At 42.4% G+C, this 24253-nt stretch overlaps 3 protein-coding genes and 4 non-coding genes across 7 annotated transcripts; 5 read left to right on the top strand and 2 right to left on the bottom strand.

Moving 5' to 3' along the window:
- The first annotated feature begins 1313 nt into the window (after positions 1-1313).
- On the top strand, positions 1314-1385 carry trnah-gug. Its single transcript has one exon. It is a non-coding gene; the product is annotated as a tRNA-His (tRNA).
- Positions 1386-3634: 2249 nt separating this feature from the next.
- Positions 3635-3706, top strand: trnah-gug. Its single transcript has one exon. It is a non-coding gene; the product is annotated as a tRNA-His (tRNA).
- A 3269-nt stretch (positions 3707-6975) lies between these two features.
- Positions 6976-7047, top strand: trnah-gug. Its single transcript has one exon. It is a non-coding gene; the product is annotated as a tRNA-His (tRNA).
- Positions 7048-8196: 1149 nt separating this feature from the next.
- On the top strand, positions 8197-8268 carry trnah-gug. The gene has a single exon. It is a non-coding gene; the product is annotated as a tRNA-His (tRNA).
- A 2758-nt stretch (positions 8269-11026) lies between these two features.
- On the top strand, positions 11027-13203 carry LOC118815229 (zona pellucida sperm-binding protein 4-like). The gene is made up of 8 exons (XM_036581209.1): positions 11027-11332; positions 11422-11609; positions 11698-11795; positions 12027-12184; positions 12262-12454; positions 12663-12810; positions 12898-12973; positions 13053-13203. The coding sequence occupies exons 1-8, from the start codon at positions 11029-11031 to the stop codon at positions 13139-13141; spliced, it is 1254 nt and encodes a 417-aa protein (XP_036437102.1). The 5' UTR covers positions 11027-11028; the 3' UTR covers positions 13142-13203.
- A 3429-nt stretch (positions 13204-16632) lies between these two features.
- LOC118815230 (zona pellucida sperm-binding protein 4-like) lies at positions 16633-18766 on the bottom strand. Its single transcript, XM_036581210.1, has 8 exons — positions 18463-18766; positions 18186-18373; positions 17999-18096; positions 17611-17768; positions 17341-17533; positions 16985-17132; positions 16839-16914; positions 16633-16768 (listed from the first exon to the last, which is right to left on the bottom strand). The coding sequence occupies exons 1-8, from the start codon at positions 18731-18733 to the stop codon at positions 16665-16667; spliced, it is 1236 nt and encodes a 411-aa protein (XP_036437103.1). The 5' UTR covers positions 18734-18766; the 3' UTR covers positions 16633-16664.
- Positions 18767-22166: 3400 nt separating this feature from the next.
- LOC118815233 (zona pellucida sperm-binding protein 4-like) lies at positions 22167-24253 on the bottom strand. Its single transcript, XM_036581212.1, has 8 exons — positions 23922-24253; positions 23645-23832; positions 23458-23555; positions 23228-23385; positions 22958-23150; positions 22602-22749; positions 22452-22527; positions 22167-22350 (listed from the first exon to the last, which is right to left on the bottom strand). The coding sequence occupies exons 1-8, from the start codon at positions 24190-24192 to the stop codon at positions 22262-22264; spliced, it is 1221 nt and encodes a 406-aa protein (XP_036437105.1). The 5' UTR covers positions 24193-24253; the 3' UTR covers positions 22167-22261.

Raw genomic sequence — 24253 nt, forward strand, 5'->3', positions numbered from 1 at the left:
TTAATGCAGATCTGAGTCATAAAAATGACGTTTCAGCTGGGTGACACCAGGAGGCTAAGGTCTACAAATAATAATAATAATAATAATAATAATAATAATAATAAATAATTACACCTGCAGTTAGAGACACCACGTTGTCATAACAGCTTTTAAATATCTACATGATTAACTTAACTTGTAATATGAATGAAAATTATAGTTATGACTGATTTCTGGGTCTCTGTGGAGAAAATTCTCAAACCAAAACTTCAAAGTCTGCTTGGTTTCTGAAAAGCTCAGCAGGTTGTTTATTTCAGAAAAATCAAACACCAGAATCTTATTAACTCATATTTGCTACCATCCCCAGTCTATCGTACCAGACATGGTGACGGCCGACGGTGCAGGAGCTGGAACTGGGGTTCCCATCATCGTGTAACCGCGTAAGGTGACCGTTCTGGAGCCTTTAAGGCTTTGTTATGTGTTCTGTGGTTGTTATGAGGTTACGCGTGTTTGTGATGACCGGTTGAGATTATTTTTCTCTATTTTTATCTACTCCAAATGCTCTCAATTATAAACTAGTAGTGAACGTAGATCATATTTCATGCTCACAAATATGCTTAACAAGGTCTTAAAAGGATATTATTGTGCATTGTTACAAATAATAATGCAATACTAGTGATCAGAGATGGGAACAAGCCAAGTTGCAAGTAACAAGTCTCAAGTCTTCACACTTAAGTCAAGTCCGTGTCAGTAAAAACACTCTTTCAGCTCATCAGCTAATAATTATCATCATCATCATCATAGGCGGGGCTACGAGAATGTAAGACTATGGGTTAAATTTCCAAAAATGATGGTTTGTCATAAAGTGTGTTTTATGATTCAGCTCACTTCTTAATTATGTGGCATCACAGCTCAGAATATACTCGCTAATGGAAACTGTATCTAAAGGTTCTCCTGTCGCTGAAAGATGAAATCAAAAATCAGCTGATATAAATTTAATTAAACACTTTTTTCATTTCTCATTTATCAGTTTTGTTGTGCAGTGACTCACAGTCATCTCAGCTTTCCTAGAGAAGCTTATTCCATTATAGACACTGTATTTTAGGGTCATTCTATATTATTGTGTATTATTGGAAATGTGCAGTGTTTACGATGAGCAACAGAACCTGAAAACAAAAGAACTACCAGTGCTTAAACAAGGTGTTGAAGAAGGTGACCGCGGTCTGTATGTGCTGTTCTGCATGTACGACAGAACAGCGCCATCTAGCGGCATTTCGACAGAGCTGTTTTGTGTGGTAACTTGAAGAACATTGTCGCGTCCTCTGGAGTGGCGAGCCGTGATCGTATAGTGGTTAGTACTCTGCGTTGTGGCCGCAGCAACCCCGGTTCGAATCCGGGTCACGGCAGGACTTTTAACAGTGCAGATAGTCCAGTTCAGAGGGAGCTTCTGGACCAAGATCCACTGGATATGAGGTCTGATCTGCTCAAGTCCCCACCTTATCAGCTCCTGTGGACTGACGCTGATATAAAGGACGACATCATACAGTCAATCAGAGGATTGTGGGTTTGGCTTGCTTAGTTCATTTATAACCTCCATGAACACTTCGAGTCGAGGGACGACAGGAGGCTGAAGTCTACACACAATAAACCATAATAAAAAAAAAAAAAATAAGTACACCTGCAGTTAGATATATCATGTTGTCACAATAGCTTGCAAATCAATAATAATAATAATAATAATAATAATAAACAATCAAACATCAAAAAAGGGCTACATTATTAATCTGAATCTCGGCATCTGGACTGTGATAAATATTTTACATTTTTCTCCGTGATCCCTGTGGCATAAACTTTAACATGACACCTTAAATTGTTCTTTACACTGTTCAGAAGCAAAAAATCAAGAAATTACCCCCTCCCAAAAAAGACTGTGATACTGTGAAAGTGAGACACTTAATTTCTTCACTCTAAAAAAATCAAACACCAGCCTCTGGATCTCCACCAACACGTCACTGATGCTTCAACACGTTTTCCATATTGTACAGTGCAGTTTTAGCCCCTGAACTCTTGTATGAAACACATCTGTCATATTAGTGAATATTCAATCTTTTTGGCAACCAACAAACCATGAATATGTACTGAATTTATGAAAAATGACCTTTTATCCTCCAGTTAATGATGAATAAAACTGAACACATCTGAAAGTATTGGTGACTTATTAACTCATATTTGCTCTAATATACCATCTCCAGTCTGTCCTACCAGACATGGTGATGGTCGACGGTGCAGGAGCTGGATTTTCCATCATCATTTATCTGGGTCAAAGGTGACCGCTCTGGAGCCTTCAAGGCCTTATTATGTGTTCTGTGGTTGTTATGAGGTAATTTGTGTTTGTGATGACCGGTTGAGATTATTTTTCTCTATTTTTATCTACTCTTTAGTTTATGTTTACCTTTTCATTGTCTTGTAATCTAGAAAAACAATTTTCTTTATAAATTTTAGAACCTGCCTTACTTTTTAAATTCAATGTGTGTTATTCTCATTTCAGTTTTTGGCGTATATCACATCACAGAAATAAAAACTGTGTGTTTTTCATACATTTCTAAATTTTTATTTCAATCATGCTGTGATAAATAACCCAGCAGAACACATTCCTCAAAACTGTAAGAACCAAATGCTCTCAATTATAAACTAGTAGTGAATTTAGATCATATTTCATGCTTAAAATGTGCTTAACACGGTCTTTAAACATAACACATCTCTAATACAATTATTAATACAAGTCATAATGAATAAAGCTGCACATTTAGAAGTTCGTTAATGGGTGTAAATCTGCTGAGGCCTGGTCCTGGTCCTGGTCCGGGTCCTGGTCCTGGTCCAGTACACAAAAAGTTCTCTTTCTCACACTTCACCACGTCACTCTTGTGTAATCTCCAACATCATGGAGCTGGATCTGTTATTGATGTATCAGGTCATCTTCAATTACAACAAAGGCTGAAGAGTTAAATCAGCGCTTTGTGCACTGAGCAGTTTGGAGTTTTATTGCTCCAAAACACTTTTTCAGCTCATCAGCTAATCATCATCATCATCATCATCATCATCATCATCATCATCATAGGCGGGGCTACGAGAATGTAAGACTATGGGTTAAATTTCCAAAAATGCAATGATGGTTTGTCACAAAGTGTGTTTTATGATTCAGTTCACTTCTTAATTATGTGGCATCACAGCTCAGAATATGCTCGCTAATGGAAACTGTATCTAAAGGTTCGCCTGTCGCTGAAAGATGAAATCAAAAATCAGCTAATATAAATTTAATTAAACACTTAATTAATTAAACATTTATCAGTTTTGTTGTGCAGTGACTCACAGTCATCTCAGCATTCCTAGAGTAGCTTATTCCATTATAGACACTGTATTTTAGGGTCATTCTATATTATTGTGTATTATTGGAAATGTGCAGTGTTTGCGATGAGCAACAGAACCTGAAAACAAAAGAACTACCAGTGCTTAAACAAGGTGTTGGAGAAGGTACGAGACCGCGGTCTGTATGTGCTGTTCTGCATGTACGCCAGAACAGCGCCTTCTACCGCGTTTCGACGGAACTCTTTGTGTGGTAACTTGAAGAATTCTGTCGCGTCCGCTGGAGTGGCGAGCCGTGATCGTATAGTGGTTAGTACTCTGCGTTGTGGCCGCAGCAACCCCGGTTCGAATCCGGGTCACGGCAGGACTTTTAAGAAGGGTTTGGGAGACGTGCAGAAAAGGCTACAGACTGTGTGAAAGGAAAGTACTCAACCAGCTCTATAAGGCAGAGAAATATGATCTCTCATGTCCCGGATCTAAAAATAAAATATACAGAAAACGGGGAAATTAGGAATTGTTTTTCGAAAAGGTTCTATATGCAACACATTCTCCATCAACCTGAAGAGCCGCTTCACTTAAGCACGCCAGTGGTTCTTTCAGTGTTAATGGTTCCATATAGAACCATAGCTTTTTTACCAAAGGACCCTTGAAAAATCATCTTTTTAAGAGTGTACCGTAACACACTGTCTCAGGCATCAGGTAGCGTATTTGTGACGAATTCATGTTGAAGCTTTCTGTGAGGTGGACGTCTGGTTCCTATCACCACCACTGCGAAGAGTTCTGAGTCGGTAAGTTTCTAGAAACCACTCTCAGTCATTTTGTTTCACTATACTGTCAGATAATACTGTTTGTTTAAAGCATGTTGTCCAAATTTTTACCAAACTATCTGTCTGTATACTGAGGTAATTTCACTTAATATAACCACAAGTAAAATATATTAATTAATATTCTTACAACAATCTCAAAATGAGAAATGCTAGCTAACGGAAAGTATAAGATTATTAAAAAAGTGTCCAGGGGCCTCATTCCAGGGACACCATGCCATATAGAGCTGTTTGAGCACTTTCTATTTAGAGCTGGATTAACTGGACCTGATTGTCCTCTGCCGACCGATCCCAGTGGGTAGATGTTTCAACACTGGTAAAAAAGTTATTTTGTGTTATAAATTTTGCATTTTACTTTGTTTTCCTCTTTGTCTGAAGTAAAACACAGCCAAATTACAGATGTGTGAGTTGTGCTGTTCTGTGTGCGCGCGGGTGCAAACCTGAACATCACTGTGTGGAGTCAAGTTCAAAGGAGTCGACTCTCGATTCCCAAACGTCTGGAAGGGGAGAATCAATTCTTTTTGGGATCGACTCCCAGCCCTACGTATTAGTTCACCCAAACTAAAGCGCTAACACTCCGATAAAGCTTCACCCTCTCGTTCCCTACAACTGAGTCGAGTGTAATCATTCATTTTTATTCACATAGTTTGAAATGATTTGTATTCAACTGTCGTAGAGGCTTTTTCGTTCACACGAATAGAAATGCATTTTGTTATGTTTCTGAATTAAATATATATTTTTGAATATACACAAAAGAACGTTCTAAAGCCAAAAACCTTAAAGGTGGTCTCAACTTCACACGAAGTGCTTCTGTCAGAAGTTATTTTTGAGTCGATTTTTCCCATTTTCCTCCTGGGACACCTGTAACTACTGCACCATTTAAGGTAGAAAGGAAAAATTCGAACAGGCAGCTGGTGAATAGCTGCGGTGAGCTGCTAGGCTAACGTTATTCTGCTATTAAAACTGAAACTGGGCATGTGCTGCCACGTGTGGGTTTATATATGACTTTCAGTATGACTCAAGAGTTTTATATTATTTGCCTTTTATTTTAACGGGAAAATCTAATGAAGCTACGACGGCGTTTTAGTAAGATGGCGTTTTAGGGCCACTGTTAATAAAAATAACAACTGCAGACTTCTAGAATAAAGTCGTAATATTTTGAGAAAAAAAGTTGGACTATTTCGAGAACAAAGTCGTACTACCTCAAGAAAAAAGTCGTAATATTTGGAGAAAAAAGTCGTAATATTTCGAGAAAAAGTCGTACTACTTCAAGAAAAAAGTCGTAATATTTCGAGAAAAAGTCGTACTACTTCAAGAAAAAAGTCGTAATATTTCGGGAAAAAAATCGTAATATGTCGAGAAAAAATCGTACTATTTCAAAAAACAATCGTAATATTTCGAGATAAAAGTCGTAGAATTATGACATTAAAGTGGCATTAATACCAGGAAAGGTCGCAATAAAATGAGGGGCGGTGAGTTGGTGGAGTTCTACGTTCATATCGATTCACCCATAAAGAAACACTCAGTCTCCCTGTCTCTCCTGCACATCAGCACCAGCCTGTTATTAGTATAAGAACCGGCTGAAACGGCTGAGCAGGAAACTGTGTTTATCTAGAATAAAGAGCCAGACGGACTCGGAGGAAACTGTCTGTCTGTGTTGTTGAAGGAGAATCTCAGGCAGGGTCGTCTACACGGCTATCGGGGGCTCCATCTCCCCCCATTCAAAGAGGGCATGAAGTTTCACAGACAGTGAGAATGATGATCAACATGATCCATAGAGAGACAGGAGTGAGTGGAGCTCCGGCGCCAGTACAGCAACCGAGACCCCAACGCGTTATGGCAGCCCCCCTACAGTACAGCAGCCGGGACCCCAACGCGTTATGGCAGCCCCCCCTACAGTACAGCAGCCCACTTTATCCTCCAAATATTACGACTTTATTCTCGAAATATTACGACTTTATTCTCGAAATATTACGACTTTATTCTCGAAGTCTACTATTTTTATTTTTTATTAACAGTGGCGCTAAAACGTACGAAACAGATTCGTTTCCTGTTCTCTACTGTCACAGTCTCACCTGAAGGTAATCCAGATCAGCGCTCCGTTTAGAGGAGAGCACAAAGTCCAGTGGCGGCTGTTGGAGTAAAAGCTGAAATTGAATATCTTTTTAAATCCCATCCTTATGATATATTTGAGTGCTTTGCCTTGCTTTTGCCTGTTTTGTTGCTCTAATGATAACAAATGAAAGCTGGAATCTAAACGGCTGCGTCTCTAGCGTCCCGTCCCAAACCGCATACCAGCTCACTAAATAGTGTGCAAATATAGCGCATATACCATTAGAAGGGCACTCATTAGTGTAGTAGGTGAAGTATAAGTGTGTGGTTTGGGACGCGGTTTTAATTCAGCCGGTGAGACGCGTTCAAAAAGACCTGTCACTCCAAATCAGTTGACCAATAGAAAGTGCAGGTGAACGTCCTCCTCTAAGCCCCGCCCTCTGTCCAGAAGAAAAAAAACCTATCAGCAAAATCAGCAAATAGAAAAACAGTATGAGAGAAAATGAGCAGTGATCTTTTTGAAAAATGAGTTTGATTGACTCTCATTATCTGAATTTGCCACATATTACACATTTTGATATTCAGCATTTTTGCTTGTGGATTTTCGTATTTTATTCCAGGCTTTGGTCAAAATTCCGAACTTCCTACCAGTGCCAAATAAACGCAAAAGAGCTACAGCGCCACCTAGCGACGGTTCCACAGACTCGGCTGTTGTGTAGCGAGTCAAGTGGAGTCTCTCCGTCCTCTGGAGTGGCGAGCCGTGATCGTATAGTGGTCAGTACTCTGCGTTGTGGCCGCAGCAACCCCGGTTCGAATCCGGGTCACGGCAGGACTTTTAACAGTGTAGATAGTCCAGTTCAGAGGGAGGTTCTGGACCAAGATCCACTGGATATGAGGTCTGATCTGCTCAAAGTCTCCACCTTATCAGCTCCTGTGGAGGACAGTGGCGCTGATATAAAGGATGACATCATACAGTCAATCAGAGGATTGTGGGTTTGACTTGTTTGGTTCATTTATAACCTCCATGAACACTTATGGGAACTGTGTATTGGAGTCGAGGGACGACAGGAGGCTGAAGTCTAAACACAATAATAAGCACACCTGCAGTCAGAGATACCACGTTGCCATAATAGCTTAAAATATATAATAATAATAATAATAATAATAATATTATTATTATTATTATTATTAACACAACAATGAAACAATCAAAAAGCAACTTTACTAATCTGAATCTCAGCATCTGACTAATTTTTTACTATTTTCCATTTAAAGAACAACACCCCCATTCCAGCCCTGACACACACATGGGACTTACAAGAGGTGGGGGAAAAAAAGAAGAAAAAAAAACAAACAAAACATAGCTACAACATAGGACACGGGAGAATTACATCATTCACAACTTAAACGCAGCATATAGCTAAGCAAGCACAAGGGTTCTGACTTTAGAAATTCAATCCATGTATTAAGAGTTCCAGGGCCAGCATTGCCAATTCTTGCAGATGACAGTTCCAGATATAGAATATCCAGTAAGGTATGGAGCCAATGACGTATAGACAAGTTATGGGGGGGTAGCCAATGCTGGACAATGACTTTTTTCGCTGCTGTCAAGCCAGCCAGCCATATCTTCCGGGTGAATCTCAGCATCTGAACTGCAACACATTTTAAATCTTCCTCCATGATCCCTGTGGCATATAATCCATATATATAATATTTCCTTAAACTGTTCAGAAACAAAAAAATCAAAGTTTTAGTGACTTATTAGCTCGTATTTGCTCTAATATACCATCTCCAGTCTGTCCTACCAGACATGACTGGGTCAAGACTGTTCTGGAGCCTTCAAGGCATTGTTTTGTTTGATGTGGTTGTTATGAGGTTATGTGTGTTTGTGATGACCTGTTGAGATTATATTGCTTGATTTTTATCCATTCTTTAGTTCTGTGTGTACAAAGGGGTCTCTCATCCTCTGGAGTGGCGAGCCGTGATCGTATAGTGGTCAGTACTCTGCGTTGTGGCCGCAGCAACCCCGGTTCGAATCCGGGTCACGGCAGGACTTTTAACAGTGCAGATAATCCAGGTTGAATGTGAAGTTCCGCAGGGCATATCAGACACGAAACGCACCTTACGCTCTACTCGAACACCCCACATTATGAGGCCAGTGGCTCTGATGTAATGGACTTATTGCTTGACTCAATTTACCACATCATGGAATAAATAAATATATAAAATCTTAAAATGAGAAATGTCAGCTATATGGAGTAGATTTAAGATGATTTCAAAGTGCTGGCGCCCAGGGGATCCATTCTAGGGACATCTCTGCCATATAGAGCTGGTTCAGGTCTTTCCATTTACACAGGCTGTAGCCTTTTCTGTACGTCTCTCCTTGAAAGTAGAAAGTCTTCCAAAACATCAGAGCTGTTTGCAGTGTTTGGACCTGATTGTCCTCTGCTGACCCATTCAAGTGGGTAGATGTTTCAACACTGGTGAAAAAGTTATTTCATGTTATAAATTTTGCATTTTACTTTGTTTTCCTCTTTGTCTGAAGTAAAACACAGCCAGATTACAGATGTGTGAGTTGTGCTGTTCTGTGTGCACGTGGGTGCAAACCTGAACATCACTGTGTGGAATCGAGTTCAAAGGAGTCGACTCTCGATTCCCAAACATGTGGAAGGGGAGAATCAATTCTTTTTGGGATCGACTCCCAGCCCTACGTATTAGTTCACCCAAACTAAAGCGCTAACCCTCCGATAAAGCTTCACCCTCTCGTTCCCTACAACTGTTTTGTGAGTTGAGTGTAATCATTCATTTTTATTCAGCCAACGTTAGCTGGTCTAGCTTAGCCTAACCTCACTTACCTTAGCTTAGCTTTAGTTTTAGCTTGGCCTAAAGGATCCACAAATATTTGACTTTTACCTGAGAAAGGAACCTCTAATCCAGGTATTCCTCTCTGGCTGTGATCGCAGAACCAGCGATTCCATCAGTCTGAACAGCTGAATATAAGTGGAGATCTGACAGTGCTGCAGTAACAGCACCTTTTGCTTGGGATCTGAACCTGTTTATAGATTGCTAAACTCTCATCTGTCACTCATTTCACTCCAATTCAACTCTGAATAAAATTAAAAAAAAAAAAAAACTTCCTATATATCAACAGTCGGATGAGGTCATGAGAAACACGACATTGGTGCATAAAATATATTCTAAGCATTTAACCACAGATATACACACCTAGATGCCATGTTGTCTGTTGTTCTCTATCTGAGGCGATACGTCCGCGCGTCCGCCATGTTGGAGAGGTCGAGATCTGCTTGTGAACTAATTCACTAGTATTGAGAGATGATGAGTCTCAGGATTAAATCGGCCACAACTTCCTTATTACTCAACCCATTTTCACCTAATCTGTTTAGTTATAATCCTCAGACACAGATTAGTCTAGGCTGCTCTCGGTAGCTTTTATTACTTTATTAACTGATTGTGCTAATTAGCCGTACAGACCAGCAGGACAGTATTCAGTCTGCACCTGACGTTAAAAACCGAGTTTAGCGCGAGAAACATGATCAGACACATCAGCAAATCCATCAATGTGTGAATCACTTCTAATCTTAATACACATAAAAATCAAATAAACCTCCCAAAACACAGTAAGAAGGACGAAGCTGAAGTTGGCTTCATATTCGCCAGCTTTATGTTTGAGTTTTCCTGTTCCAGCTTAAATGGTGCAGCAGTCTTTTTCTGGCACCTGAAGCTGCACCATTTAAGATGAAACAGGAAAATTTGAACGAGAAGCTGGCAAATAAGAAGCTAACTTTAGGTTCGTGTAAGAAGGTTCTAATGTTAATCCATTATGTATCCATTAACCATCACTGTAAATAAATTACTACTACATAAAGTTAAGATCCTGAATAGACTATTAAATGAAATAAGCTTAATATAAAACCAGCGGAAAAACAATCACATCAACAGGTTCTCTGTGCTTCACCAACCACACGGCCATATCTACACAAACACCACACAGACAATACGCATCACACAGACATGAGCGTGGATTCTGCGTTCCCTCCGTTATATAATCCTATCCCACTTTCTGAGAGCAATATTCTGGAAACAGTTTCATTTTGGACAGAATATTTCTTAAACTGCCGCTCTGTAATGGTACTGAATGCAGTCCAGCAGCAATGTTGACCGCCCCAAAATGGCGGTGCTGTTGACCCGTCTAGCTGGACCCAGCGTGGCATCTAGGTATATATATATATATATATATATATATATATATATATATATATATATCTATGGTTTTGACACTATGAATCATTTTCCAACACTATCTGGGCTGGGTTTCCTGAAAGCATCTTAGCACAACCGTGTTTCTTAAAAAGTAGAGCAAGCATCTCTCTGAAAACTCTGTCTACCAGTTGATCTTGCACTAAGACGCATTTGGGAAACTGGGCCCAGTAGTTTAGTTTGTTCAAAATGTTAGAAAACCTGGTCACATTGATGGCTGTTGCTAATCATTTTGTTCAGGGCTATAACTGCAAAGTTTTTTTGTTAAATCAAAATTCCAGACCAAAATCTATGTATTACAGTAGCTACATGTTGCATTAGTTTAATTAATTTTCTGTTGTAGTCAGTTCATGCTTACTGTGTTTTCAGAGGTGAGTGACCTTTCGCCCCAGGCAGATCCATGGGAGTGTTTCTGGGCTGGAACCTCATTGATGGCTAATAGAGTAGGAGGAGGGGCATTTCACAATTAGCAGAGAAGACACAATAAATAGGTCACCATCAATGCAGAAAGATACTTGTTGGCATGTGTGGTATGGGTAATATGGTAAATATGTGGGTTACTGTAGCATTTGTGGCCCTTTTTGTGCACTTAAACTGTTTAAGCATTGCAGCAGTGTCTCCATGGAGTCCACGAGCTGCAAAACAACCTCAATTGCCTCAACTTCCTGGGCCACGTCCTCCCCAGATCTATGATCTGAAGCCGGTGGAGACCTCTGATAAATGCAAAGTGGATGATGTTGATAAGGTTCCTTGTGGGGAACCTGGTATAGATGCTGCTCAGTGTGGTGCTATAAACTGCTGTTTTGATGGGCAGCAGTGCTACTATGGGAGAACTGGTAAGAGTTTGTCTTCATGTGGTGATTTTAACTTCATTTCTAGTAGCTAAAAGTGCAAACTATAAAATCTCTTCCCTTCTTGTTTCTAGTGACCGTCCAGTGCACAATAGATGGCCAGTTTGTGTTGGTGGTGGCCAGGGATACAACACTACCCAGACTGAGCCTGGATTCAATCAGCCTGTTGGGAGGAAGTGATGGCCCCTGCAGTGCTGTGGATTCCAATGCTGACTTTGCTATCTACCAGTTTCCTGTAACTGCTTGTGGCACAAGAGCAATGGTTGGTTTCTGAGGTGTTCAGCGTTCAGGTGGATGGGTTTGTTTTGTATTGGTGCTCTCAATGTGTGCTATGTTTGTTCTTTCTCCAGGAGCTGGGTGACTATGTGGTCTATGAGAACAAAATGTCGTCCTCCTATGAAGTTGGAGTGGGACCCCTTGGTGCGATCACAAGAGACAGCCACTATGAGTGAGTGGCAACACAATCACATGGATATTCACTTATGGCAGGGCTGTCTGGCCTTACCTGAAAAGCTGTGGCTGTTTGCTTTTCATTCTAACAAAGCAGGAGTTGTTTGAAGAGTACAACTAGGTGTGCTCCTGCTTATTTGGAATGAGAACCTCTATCCACACAGCCCTTTGCAGATGAGTGGACACCTGATTATGAGGTTTTTACAGCTCTCCCTTTTCCTTTTGCCAGGCTTTACTTCCAGTGTAGGTATGCTGATACAACCGTTGCAGCACTGGCTGTTCAGCTTGTCCCCAATAATCCTCCTCTGCCTGTAGCTGCTTCTGGACCCCTCAGAGTAGAACTAAGACTAGGCAGTGGTCAGTGTGTCACAAAGGGCTGTGTGCAAGGTAAGCTACTCCTGTCTGGACAGTTGTGAGCTTTTGACTTGTCTCTGGTGCTTACAATGAATCCTGATTCTCAACAGCACAAGCAGCCTATACATCGTACTACAGTGATGCTGACTACCCTGTGACTAAGGTTCTGAGGGAGCCTGTGTATGTTGAAGTGCGCATGTTGGGGAGGACAGATCCCAATATTGCGCTGGTCTTGGGGCGCTGCTGGGCAACCTCTTCCCCTGACCCCTTCAGCATTCCTCAGTGGGACCTTCTGGTGGATGGGTGAGTTGGATGCATGTCTAGTGCAGGGGTGCTCAATCCTGGTCCTGGAGAGTTCAGATCCAACACACATGAAGGCCTTGATTCTCTGGCTCAGGTGTGTTGGATTAGGGTTGGAGCTGAACTCTGCAGGGTGGTTGATGTCCAGGATTGGGTTCCCCTGGTCTAGTGCTTTAATAGAGGCATAGGGTTGACCTGGGCTTCTCCACAGGTGCCCATACCAGGATGACCGCTACCTGACTACTCCCATTCCAGTTGATGGGTCGTCTGGACTTCAGTTCCCCAGCCATTACAAGCGCTTTGTCCTGAAGATGTTCACGTTTGTGGATCCTGCCTCCATGGCTCCCTTGCAAGAGAGGGTAACATCTTAATTTTTTTTAATCCCTTTGTAAAGGCAAAGTGTCCATTGACTGAATGGTTGGCTGCTTGGTGTTTGACTTTCCCAGGTCTACATTCACTGTAGTACAGCTGTATGTCAACCAACTGCAGCTGATGCCTGTGAGCCAAGGTGCACCAGACAAAGTAGGTAGAATCCTTGTTTCTCGTTTAGTTCTCTAAATGGCTGCTTTATGAACTCAATTTTCTCTTTACTGCTATCCAGGGAGAGATGTTGCTGCAGTGGAAAGTAACTCCCCTCGTGATTCCGTCATAGTGTCTAGTGGAGAACTTATCTTTACTAAGAAGTCTTAAACTGCACCATTGAGCCTTCATGTCCTTTAGAGCATCATGCAATAAAGGATTTGTTTCAAATGTTTTCTAGTGGTGTCTTTATTTTATTTATTTAAAACAAACCCTGGTTATCCTCTCTTCATTGCTGAAATCCAGTGAGTCAGTGGCTTTCATTCCTGGCCCTGTATAGTCCCTGACCTGTATGGTTTTACTTTACTCTTTAACTCTCTCAAAGTATACAATAATCTAAAATGAGACTGCTGGCAAACAGAATTGAGAGCCACTGGTTTCACTGGCAAGATTGTGTAAAGTAGAATAAGATTTGAAATGGGAGGTATTTCTCCCAGAACATTGGCCCTGTTTAAATGTAATGTTACAAATCCTTTATCTGGATGTCCATTTATGCATTTAAGAGATGTGTAGCTGCATTTGTGGCCAGATTGGATTTGGGTCTAGCTTACTTGATCCAGAGCTACTCCAGCAAGTTGAAAAGAGGTTTTTTGTGTGTGATTTTAAAAAAAACAAAAAAAAAAAAACACCTTTGCCTTCTGTGCTATAGACACTATATCAATAAGAGTCCTTGTGCAAGACTCCTGACACTACCTTCACCTACCTCTGAAAAATGATCAAATTGTAAGTCATTCTGGATAAGCTTGTTTGCCAAATGCCATACATGGTTTTTAACCCCAGTATTTCTTTTAACTGTTGCTGCTAAGCAAACATTGTATAACTCAATTTTCCCTCTCTGTACTTTTTTTTTTTAATTTTTTTATTTATTTTTTTTAAAGAAGCCTGAAACACCCTGAATATAAAACTTTTTTGAATTAATAAATCATTAAATGCTGCATACTAAGCCTATATAGGCCTATTGTGTTTGGTTCCCATGCCATCTTGGTTTAAAATAGGAATATTGCGCAGGAAAATGGAGTCAGATCAGGATTGGATGCAAAGCTACATTTGAAAAGGGCAAGTGTAAACGAGCCATGTAATGACTGGATGGTATGATCACCATCATCAGTTTTCAGTGATCAGATGTTAATGGCAAGTGTAAACTGGCCCCCTGATGAGAATTAGGCCATGGAACCCTGTTCAAGGGCCAGTCAATGGCTGTTACAAGCAAATGATGCTGGTGCAAGTTCCAGAGAACCATAAACAGTATGATCAATACAGTTGCTTTGTGATGACTGATCCATGTAGAATTGTTTCTAAAAAAAACTTTTGTTGCTACTCAGCACCACAATTCATGTTAAAGGCTTTAAAAAAAAATAATTCATATATAATTGGATTCTTACAATCCCATTACCAGTAAGCATATTTCATGCATTCAGACACTGATGTTGGACGAGAGGGCCTGGCTCACAATCTCGGTTCTAGTTCATCCCAAAGGTGTGTGATGGAGTTGAGATCAGGGCTCTGTGGGAGCCAGTCAAGTTCTTCCACACCAAACTCACCCAGCCATGACTTTATGGAGCTGCTTTGTGCACTGGGGCTCAGTCATGCTGGAACAGAAAAGGTTCTTCCCCAAACTGTTCCCACAAAGCTGCAGGCGTATAATTGTCCAAAATGTCTTGGTCGGCTGAAGCATTAAGATTTCCCTTCACTGGAACTAAGGGGTCTTGGCCAACCCCTGAAAAACACCCCCATAGAATTACCTCTACCAAACTTTACCTGACTGCACTGTGCCAACTGTAACATTCTCCTGGCATTTGTCTATTAGACCGCCAGATAGTGAAGCATGATTTGGTGTTATTTGGATGTTTCCACTGGCAACATGCTTTACACTACTCCATCCGATGCTTGCCATTGTGCTTGGTGATGTAAGACTTGCATACAGCTGCACTGGCATGGAAACCTAGCCCTGAAGCGCCAGAGGAGGTTTGGAAATCTGCAGTTATTGAGTCAGCAGAGCATTGGCGACATATGCACTTCAACACTCAGTGACGCTGCTCTGTAATGTTGTGATCTGATACATTGTGCTGCAGTTCCTAAAAGCTTCCATTTTTCAATAATACCACTTACAGTTGAACATGGAGCAACTTGAAGGGAAGAAATTTTACTGACTTGTTGCAATGGTGGCATCCTATTAAACATGACCATGCTTGAATTCAGTGAGAACTTTAGAACAAATAATTCTTTCACAAATGTTTGTAAAGGCAGACTCCATGGATAGGTTCTTGATTTTATACAGCTGGTGTATACATGGGTGCTCCACAGGGTTGTGTTCTCTCCCCTTTGCTCTTCTCACAGTACACTTACGACTGTACCTCCATAGACCCCTCATTCAAAATCTTGAAGCTTGCAGGTGGCTCTACACACTCATCTGAGACGGTGAAGAGTCTGCTTACAGATGGAGGGTTGATCAACGGGTCCTTTGGAGCAGCCACAACAAGCTGGTGCTGAAAAGTGGAAACAGTGGAGATGACAGTGGACTTCAGGAGGAGCTCTCCAACCCTGCCAGCACTCACCATCCTGGACAGAACTGTGATGGCAGTGGAGTCCTGCAAGTTCCTGGGCACAACAATCACCAGGGACTGGAAGAGGGACAGCAACATCAGCTTCCTCATCAAGAGAGCCCAGTAGAGGATGTACTTCCTGCATCAGCCAAGGAAGTTCAACCTGCCCAAGGAGCTGATGGTGCAGTTCTACACAGCCATCACAGAGTCAGTCATCACCATGTTCATCACAGTGTGGGGCAGCTCAGCCACCAAGCATGACCGCCACAGACTGCAGTGCATCATCAGGTCTGCAGAGACAACAATTGGGGTTAAGCTGCCCACATTGCTGGAACTCTCCGCTGACTCACTACACCCCGACCACCACCTGTTCCAGCTCCTTCCCTCAGGCCAGCACTTCAGCCAGATGATGATGATCAGGACATCCAGACTGCAGAGAAGCTTCTTCTCACAAGCCATCACTCTGTTCGACATCACTCTGGTCTGTGACTCAGACCAGTGTTCCTTCTAGCACCTTATCTGCCTGCCTTATTACCCTCACTTATCTGTCTGTTACCCCACTGATCCCTTTTTTGCCACTATACACCCTTTAACTGCTGCTGCACTCCACACTAACTTTAGACACATACTTTGCACAATGTAAGGTTTACAGGTATAACTGAGTGAGTGATGGTAGGAAAGCATGTTTATTTACTACATGTAAATGTTTGTCTGATGCTGTGCACTGTGAGCTCCTGTAACCAAGACCAAATTCCTTGTATGTGTAAGAAAACCTGGCCAATAAAGCTTGATTGAGGCAATAGGATTGCAAGACCTGAATTCAGAGGCAATCACAACTTTTGCCCATATAGTATCAAAAATGTCACCACTAAACAGATCAGGACATGGGATTTTACAAAGGGAGAAGACTGAAAAGAGAAAAAGGTGAGACTCAGCCTTGAGACTGGATTAAGTACAAGGGCTGAGGCTGTAGAATTAAACAGTTAGAAAGGGTACTGTTGTATTTAAAAAAAAAAAAAACACCATGATAAAACCACACACCACTACATAGCATTCCAAAGCAAGACCTTTATTACATGATGCATAAAGTTTCAATTAAGCTGAGGTGGTGCAGTTTGGGGCTTTATGTAGAGCACTTCTCCACTCGACACTACAACCAACACATGAGAAGACTTTGTGGCAGTAACATCTCTCCCTGATGGAGGAGAAAAGTCAATTTATAAGGCCAACATCAACAACGAAGAACCATTTGGGAATCAACTTACTTTGCCTGCTGCATCTTGGTTCACAGGAGTCAGCTGCAGTTAACTGACACACCGACGTACTGCAGTGGATGAACACCTGGGAAAAGGACAAGAAACTGTAGTAATGACACCTTGTTTGCTTAAACAAGATAACCAGAAAAAGTTACCCTCTCTTGCAAGGGAGCCATGGAGGCAGGATCCACAAACGTGAACATCTTCAGGACAAAGCGCTTGTAATGGCTGGGGAACTGAAGTCCAGACGACCCATCAACTGGAATGGGAGTAGTCAGGTAGCGGTCATCCTGGTATGGGCACCTGTGGAGAAGCCCAGGTCAACCCTATGCCTCTATTAAAGCACTAGACCAGGGGAACCCAATCCTGGACATCAACCACCCTGCAGAGTTCAGCTCCAACCCTAATCCAACACACCTGAGCCAGAGAATCAAGGCCTTCATGCGTGTTAGATCTGAACTCTCCAGGACCAGGATTGAGCACCCCTGCACTAGACATGCATCCAACTCACCCATCCACCAGAAGGTCCCACTGAGGAATGCTGAAGGGGTCAGGGGAAGAGGTTGCCCAGCAACGTCCCAAGACCAGCGCAATATTGGGATCTGTCCTCCCCAACATGCGCACTTCAACATACACAGGCTCCCTCAGAACCTTAGTCACAGGGTAGTCAGCATCACTGTAGTACGATGTATAGGCTGCTTGTGCTGTTGAGAATCAGGATTCATTGTAAACACCAGAGACAAGTCAAAAGCTCACAACTGTCCAGACAGGAGTAGCTTACCTTGCACACAGCCCTTTGTGACACACTGACCACTGCCTAGTCTTAGTTCTACCATGAGGGGTCCAGAAGCAGCTACAGGCAGAGGAGGATTATTGGGGACAAGCTGAACAGCCAGTGCTGCAACGGTTGTATCAGCATACCTACACTGGAAGTAAAGCCTGGCAAAAGGAAAAGGGAGAGCTGTAAAAACCTCATAAGCAGGTGTCCACTCATCTGCAAAGGGCTGTGTGGATAGAGGTTCTCATTCCAAATAAGCAGGAGCACACCTAGTTGTACTCTTCAAACAACTCCTGCTTTGTTAGAATGAAAAGCAACAGCCACGGCTTTTCAGGTAAGGCCAGACAGCCCTGCCATAAGTGAATATCCATGTGATTGTGTTGCCACTCACTCATAGTGGCTGTCTCTTGTGATCGCACCAAGCGGTCCCACTCCAACTTCATAGGAGGACGACATTTTGTTCTCATAGACCACATAGTCACCCAGCTCCTGGAGAAAGAACAAACATAGCACACATTGAGAGCACCAATACAAAACAAACCCCATCCACCTGAACGCTGAACACCTCAGAAACCAACCATTGCTCTTGTGCCACAAGCAGTTACAGGAAACTGGTAGATAGCAAAGTCAGCATTGGAATCCACAGCACTGCAGGGGGCATCACTTCCTCCCAACAGGCTGATTGAATCCAGGCTCAGTCTGGGTAGTGTTGTATCCCTGGCCACCACCAACACAAACTGGCCATCTATTGTGCACTGGACAGTCACTAGAAACAAGAAGGGAAGAGATTTTATAGTTTGCACTTTTAGCTACTAGCAATGAAGTTAAAATCACCACATGAAGACAAACTCTTACCAGTTCTCCCATAGTAGCACTGCTGCCCATCAAAACAGCAGTTTATAGCACCACACTGAGCAGCATCTAGACCAGGTTCCCCACAAGGAACCTTGTCAACATCATCCACTCTACATTTCTCACCACTGATCACTGGTTGTTGAGGATCACGTGGAACAGGAAACTGAGGGAGAGGCTGTTTTGCTGCTTGTGGATTCCATGGAGATACTGCTGTAATGCCCAAACAGTTCAAGTGCACAGTAAGAGCTGCCAAAACTATACTAGCCCACATTTTTACCACAGTCTCCAAACTACTTATGCCAACAAGTAGCTTTGGACCCCCACATTCACCTTTTTATTCTCTTTTCCCTCCTAATTGTGCAAAGCCCCTCCTCCCACTCTATTAGCCATCAATTATGTTCCAGCCCTGTGCAGTTTTGACCTGCGTAGGTGCTGCGGACACTTTCCTGTGGTAACGTGGGTTAAGATCATCCTCTTTGTTTTTAGGCATGGAAAGTCAAAACCTCTGTCTGTGCTGCTGTAAAAATTCCATCCATTTTTTATTTCTCTGAAACAAGAGTGAGTCTACTGTTCTGTGTGAAATAAAAAAGAGTCTAGAAATAGGACCTGGTGTCCTGCTTGTGGTCAGGCTATGAGAGTCTGTTGTCATTTCTAAAATGTGTGATACATTTGATAAAAGCTTCCCAGCAATACATTTGATCTAATGCCACAAATGTTTATGTTTTGATCATTTGTTGCCACATTTTTGGTTCATTTACCACTTGCAATCTGCAGTAATCAACAACACCAATTTATAATTTCTGTGAAGAGACATACAGAGATATATAGTAGTCATCAACCTTCCAACACTAATGGACCCCACCTCACCCATCTAATTATTGCCTTCAGAAGGTCTTGGCTGAACCTCATATGGCATCCTACATCCTATATAGTGCCCTCCATTGGTCAAAAAATGACGGTCTATACACCGATGAGGCATAACATTCTGACCACCTCCTTGTTTCTATGCTCATTGTCCATTTTATCAGCTCCACTTACTATATAGGTGCACTTTGTAGTTCTACAGTTACAGACTGTAGTCCATCTGTTTCTCTGCATACTTTGTTAGCCCCCTTTTACCCTGTTCTTCAGTGGTCAGGACCCCCATGGACCCTCACAGAGCAGGTACTATTTGGGTGGTGGGTCATTCTCAGCACTGCAGTAACAGTGACGTGGTGGTGGTGTGTTAGTGTGTGTTGCGCTGGTGCGAGTGGATCTGACACAGCAGTGCTGCTGGAGTTTTTTAACACCTCAGTGTCACTGCTGGACTGAGAATAGTCCACCAACCAAAAAAATCCAGCCAACAGCGTCCTGTGGGCAGCGTCCTGTGGGCAGCGTCCTGTGACCACTGATGAAGGACTACAGGATGACCAACACAAACTGTGCAGCAGCAGATGAGCTATCGTCTCTGAGTTTACATCTACAAGGTGGACTGACAAGGTGGGAGTGTCTAATAGAGTGGACAGTGAGTGGACACAACACTGTCACATTAACATGCATTTCAGTCTCAAACACTCTGCCCAGACAGGTGTGGACCATAGCCTGAAGTCTGCTTTGCAAGCCCATATGAAAATAAAATGGCCAAAAAAAGGTTAAATATGTTTCTAAAATGTCTTTCATATTTTTTGAATTGTGTGTAGTTTTAACAAAGATTACAGACATAATGAAATAAACATGAACTGAATAAACAGAATTGATATTTATTTTGCACTGTACTTTGCTTTAACTGTTATATGTATGTGAAAAGAAAATATGTTTTAAATACACAAGATATCAAATCATGGCAGATTTCTAAAACAAAGAGCATCACAACCTCACTGATTGGCCATTGGTTGAGTCACTGATGACATCTCAGACCTTCTCACACTACAGCAGTCGTGAGTGTTTGGAGTCGTAAATATAAATTATGCTGGATGACTTCGGAGGACCTCCGAACACTTCACTGATCAATCGGAGGGCTGACGACACTTGTTTCTCCTCTCACACTGCCAGATCATCAATGCTGTCAGATGCTTCCGATCAAGCTCCCGACCTGGAAAATCACTTCAGATTGTGAAAATTTGTCACATGGGGAAAAATCAGAGTTAAAATCAGGCCCAGCTTTAGGATGCTTGACGGTTTGGGTTTTTAAATTTGCTGGTGCTTCTCGTCTTTCTTATGTACATCTCAGCTCTCAGATTTTAAACTTTTGTCTTTAATGGGGTAAACATGGTGCTTGTGAAGAGTGGACGCATACTTTATAGTGAAGTGTGCATAATCTTTCTATTTCGATGGAAAAAATGTGCTCTGACGACGTGCCACTACATTTACAGCCATCATAGTGCCATACAGTCCTTATTTGACGAGACGTCTGTCTTCAGATTTACACCCACTGTTTCACTCCAGAGGTTTCAGGCCAGTGGAGCTCATGCAGGAGGACAGCGCGATTGTGCCACGTAAACAAAATCCTTATAGAAAAGTTGAGCTTTATGATCGTTTCTGTTCATATTTCAAGCAGTGGCCGCTCTCCTCATTCATAATGTCTCTGCTGTAAACAGCGACTGTTTATGCTGCATGTACGTGTTGTCATGCATATTACCATTCAGGATACTGTTGCCAATATACAGATCAACCACTGGTAACCGCTTAAACCAAAAGCCAAAACACATTATGAAACATCAGAAATGAAAACACTCAATGATCTCTATAGATTTTGTCAGCAGGAGTAAGTTAAAAAAAGGTTTTTAGCCTAAAGGTTAAAATGTAACCTTAGTCCAATGCAAATGTATCAAATTTATTATTGAACCCATATAAAATGACAATTGTCAAAAAGCAAGTGTCAGCACATGCGCTGTATGCCACTGGCTTGAAACTGCAGCTCTGCAGACAGATATTAATGTATTTAAGTAGCTATGATACAAAACATTCCCTGACCACCCAAAAAAGGTGGCCAGGTAGGGCCCACCAAAGATTTGTGCCCAAGAACCAACAACTTGATAATCCAGGCCTGGGACTTCACTGCCCAGGTTTTCCCAATTTTCTCATCAATTTAGTCATATGCAATTCCACTAATTAGGACCCCCCCCATCATGATACCACTAGTGCTAGGAGAGCAAGGCAAACAAGTTTCCTCTGACTGTAAGTGACGTTCAGCTCCAGAACTGCATTGCTGAAAAGGTGTGAGGATGAACACTGGTAGTTTAATCACAATCTTTGATCACTCATATTTCAGCATTTTACCTAAAATGATCCTTACCCATCTTTTGTGGTACAGACCCTGCTACAAGCCAATTAATTTTAATTTTGGGGCTTATAATAACAGGCATTGCAATAGCAGATCAAGTTGTATTCCAAAGCATAGCTTCGAGTGGAAGAGAAGCATGTGCACCTGAAAAAACCATGTGGAAACATCATTACTGCTAAAGCAGGGTGCCTTCACCCCACAGACATGAATCAAAAGAGGTGCTCAGTACACTGGGTGGGGTCAAGCTGCAACTTGCAGCAATATCCTTTGCATTAAAGGATAGCAGAGCTACTCAATTTCCATCCTTCATTTGAGATGCATGGCTCTGCTCAAAATTAAGGCAGTTTCTTTCCCCGTCTCCTGCTGTTGCCTTAAAGTAGCATTTAGGAAACTTGCACAGGCAACTGCACAGTGTTGGCCCTTTGCTACTACCATCATACACTGCATTTCACCATCAAGTCAAAAACTTGTTATAGTATTCAAAGTCATCTTTATTCCACAAGATTTAGATTTCCTTGAGGGTGAGGTGGTACATGTTTAGGGCTTCTTTGTGAAGATGACTTCTCCACTAGACACTACAGTCGATTCATGCAAAGACTTCCGTCCTGCTACAGCAACATCCCTTCCTGTGGGGCAAATAAATACATAAATAAATACATAAATAAATAAATAAATAAAACAAACAAAGAGGAAGAACCCTACTATGCCCCACACAGATTCTACTTACTTTGCCTGCTGCATCTTGGTTCACAGGAGTCAGCTGCAGTTAACTGACACACTGATGTGCTACAGTGGATGAACACCTGGAAAAAGAACAAGGAACTAAGCAACAGCCCCCTTGTCTTCATGAACAAGGTTATCAAAAATGGAACCTTACCCTCTCTTGCAAGGGAGCCATGGAGGCAGGATCCACAAACGTGAACATCTTCAGGACAAAGCGCTTGTAATGGCTGGGGAACTGAAGTCCAGACGACCCATCAACTGGAATGGGAGTAGTCAGGTAGCGGTCATCCTGGTATGGGCACCTGTGGAGAAGCCCAGGTCAACCCTATGCCTCTATTAAAGCACTAGACCAGGGGAACCCAATCCTGGACATCAACCACCCTGCAGAGTTCAGCTCCAACCCTAATCCAACACACCTGAGCCAGAGAATCAAGGCCTTCATGTGTGTTGGATCTGAACTCTCCAGGACCAGGATTGAGCACCCCTGCACTAGACATGCATCCAACTCACCCATCCACCAGAAGGTCCCACTGAGGAATGCTGAAGGGGTCAGGGGAAGAGGTTGCCCAGCAGCGCCCCAAGACCAGCGCAATATTGGGATCTGTCCTCCCCAACATGCGCACTTCAACATACACAGGCTCCCTCAGAACCTTAGTCACAGGGTAGTCAGCATCACTGTAGTACGATGTATAGGCTGCTTGTGCTGTTGAGAATCAGGATTCATTGTAAGCACCAGAGACAAGTCAAAAGCTCACAACTGTCCAGACAGGAGTAGCTTACCTTGCACACAGCCCTTTGTGACACACTGACCACTGCCTAGTCTTAGTTCTACCATGAGGGGTCCAGAAGCAGCTACAGGCAGAGGAGGATTATTGGGGATAAGCTGAACAGCCAGGGCTGCAACGGTTGTATCAGCATACCTACACTGGAAGTAAAGCCTGGCAAAGGAAGTGAGACATTAGCAGAAGCCCTTGAATTAACATCTACTAATGACTTGGGTTTCCACTCACTCATAGTGGCTGTCTCTTGTGATCGCACCAAGCGGACCCACTCCAACTTCATAGGAGGACGACATTTTGTTCTCATAGACCACATAGTCACCCAGCTCCTGGAGAAAGAACAAACATAGCACACATTGAGAGCACCAATACAAAACAAACCCCATCCACCTGAACGCTGAACACCTCAGAAACCAACCATTGCTCTTGTGCCACAAGCAGTTACAGGAAACTGGTAGATAGCAAAGTCAACATTGGAATCCACAGCACTGCAGGGGGCATCACTTCCTCCCAACAGGCTGATTGAATCCAGGCTCAGTCTGGGTAGAGTTGTATCCCTGGCCACCACCAACACAAACTGGCCATCTATTGTGCACTGGACGGTCACTAGAAACAAGAAGGGAAGAGATTTTATAGTTTGCACTTTTAGCTACTAGCAATGAAGTTAAAATCACCACATGAAGACAAACTCTTACCAGTTCTCCCATAGTAGCACTGCTGCCCATCAAAACAGCAGTTTATAGCACCACACTGAGCAGCATCTAGACCAGGTTCCCCACAAGGAACCTTATCAACATCATCCACTCTACATTTCTCACCACTGATCACTGGTTGTTGAGGATCACGTGGAACAGGAAACTGAGGGAGATGCTGCTTTGCTGCTTGTGGATTCCATGGAGATACTGCTGTAATGCCCAAACAGTTTAAGTGCACAGTAAGAGCCACCAAAACTATACTAGCCCACATTTTTACCACAGTCTCCAAACTACTTATGCCAACAAGTAGCTTTGGACCCCCACATTCACCT

This window comes from Colossoma macropomum, unplaced genomic scaffold (genome assembly GCF_904425465.1).
Source record: "Colossoma macropomum unplaced genomic scaffold, Colossoma_macropomum, whole genome shotgun sequence".
Lineage (NCBI taxonomy): Eukaryota > Metazoa > Chordata > Actinopteri > Characiformes > Serrasalmidae > Colossoma > Colossoma macropomum.

Coding starts and splice junctions, on each gene's coding strand:
- LOC118815230 (XM_036581210.1), bottom strand. CDS start 18,733: ATGTGGGCTAGTATAGTTTTGGCAGCTCTTACTGTGCACTTGAACTGT. Junction 16,915..16,984: donor TGGCTCCCTTGCAAGAGAGG/GTAACTTTTTCT, acceptor TCCTTTTCCCAG/GTGTTCATCCACTGCAGTAC. Junction 16,769..16,838: donor ACCAAGATGCAGCAGGCAAA/GTAAGTTGATTC, acceptor CTCCTCCATCAG/GGAGAGATGTTACTGCCACA.
- LOC118815233 (XM_036581212.1), bottom strand. CDS start 24,192: ATGTGGGCTAGTATAGTTTTGGTGGCTCTTACTGTGCACTTAAACTGT. Junction 23,833..23,921: donor GTGCTACTATGGGAGAACTG/GTAAGAGTTTGT, acceptor TCTTGTTTCTAG/TGACCGTCCAGTGCACAATA. Junction 23,151..23,227: donor CACAAAGGGCTGTGTGCAAG/GTAAGCTACTCC, acceptor GATTCTCAACAG/CACAAGCAGCCTATACATCG.
- LOC118815229 (XM_036581209.1), top strand. CDS start 11,029: ATGGGTAATATGGTAAATATGTGGGTTACTGTAGCATTTGTGGCCCTT. Junction 11,333..11,421: donor GTGCTACTATGGGAGAACTG/GTAAGAGTTTGT, acceptor TCTTGTTTCTAG/TGACCGTCCAGTGCACAATA. Junction 11,796..12,026: donor ACAAGAGACAGCCACTATGA/GTGAGTGGCAAC, acceptor TCCTTTTGCCAG/GCTTTACTTCCAGTGTAGGT.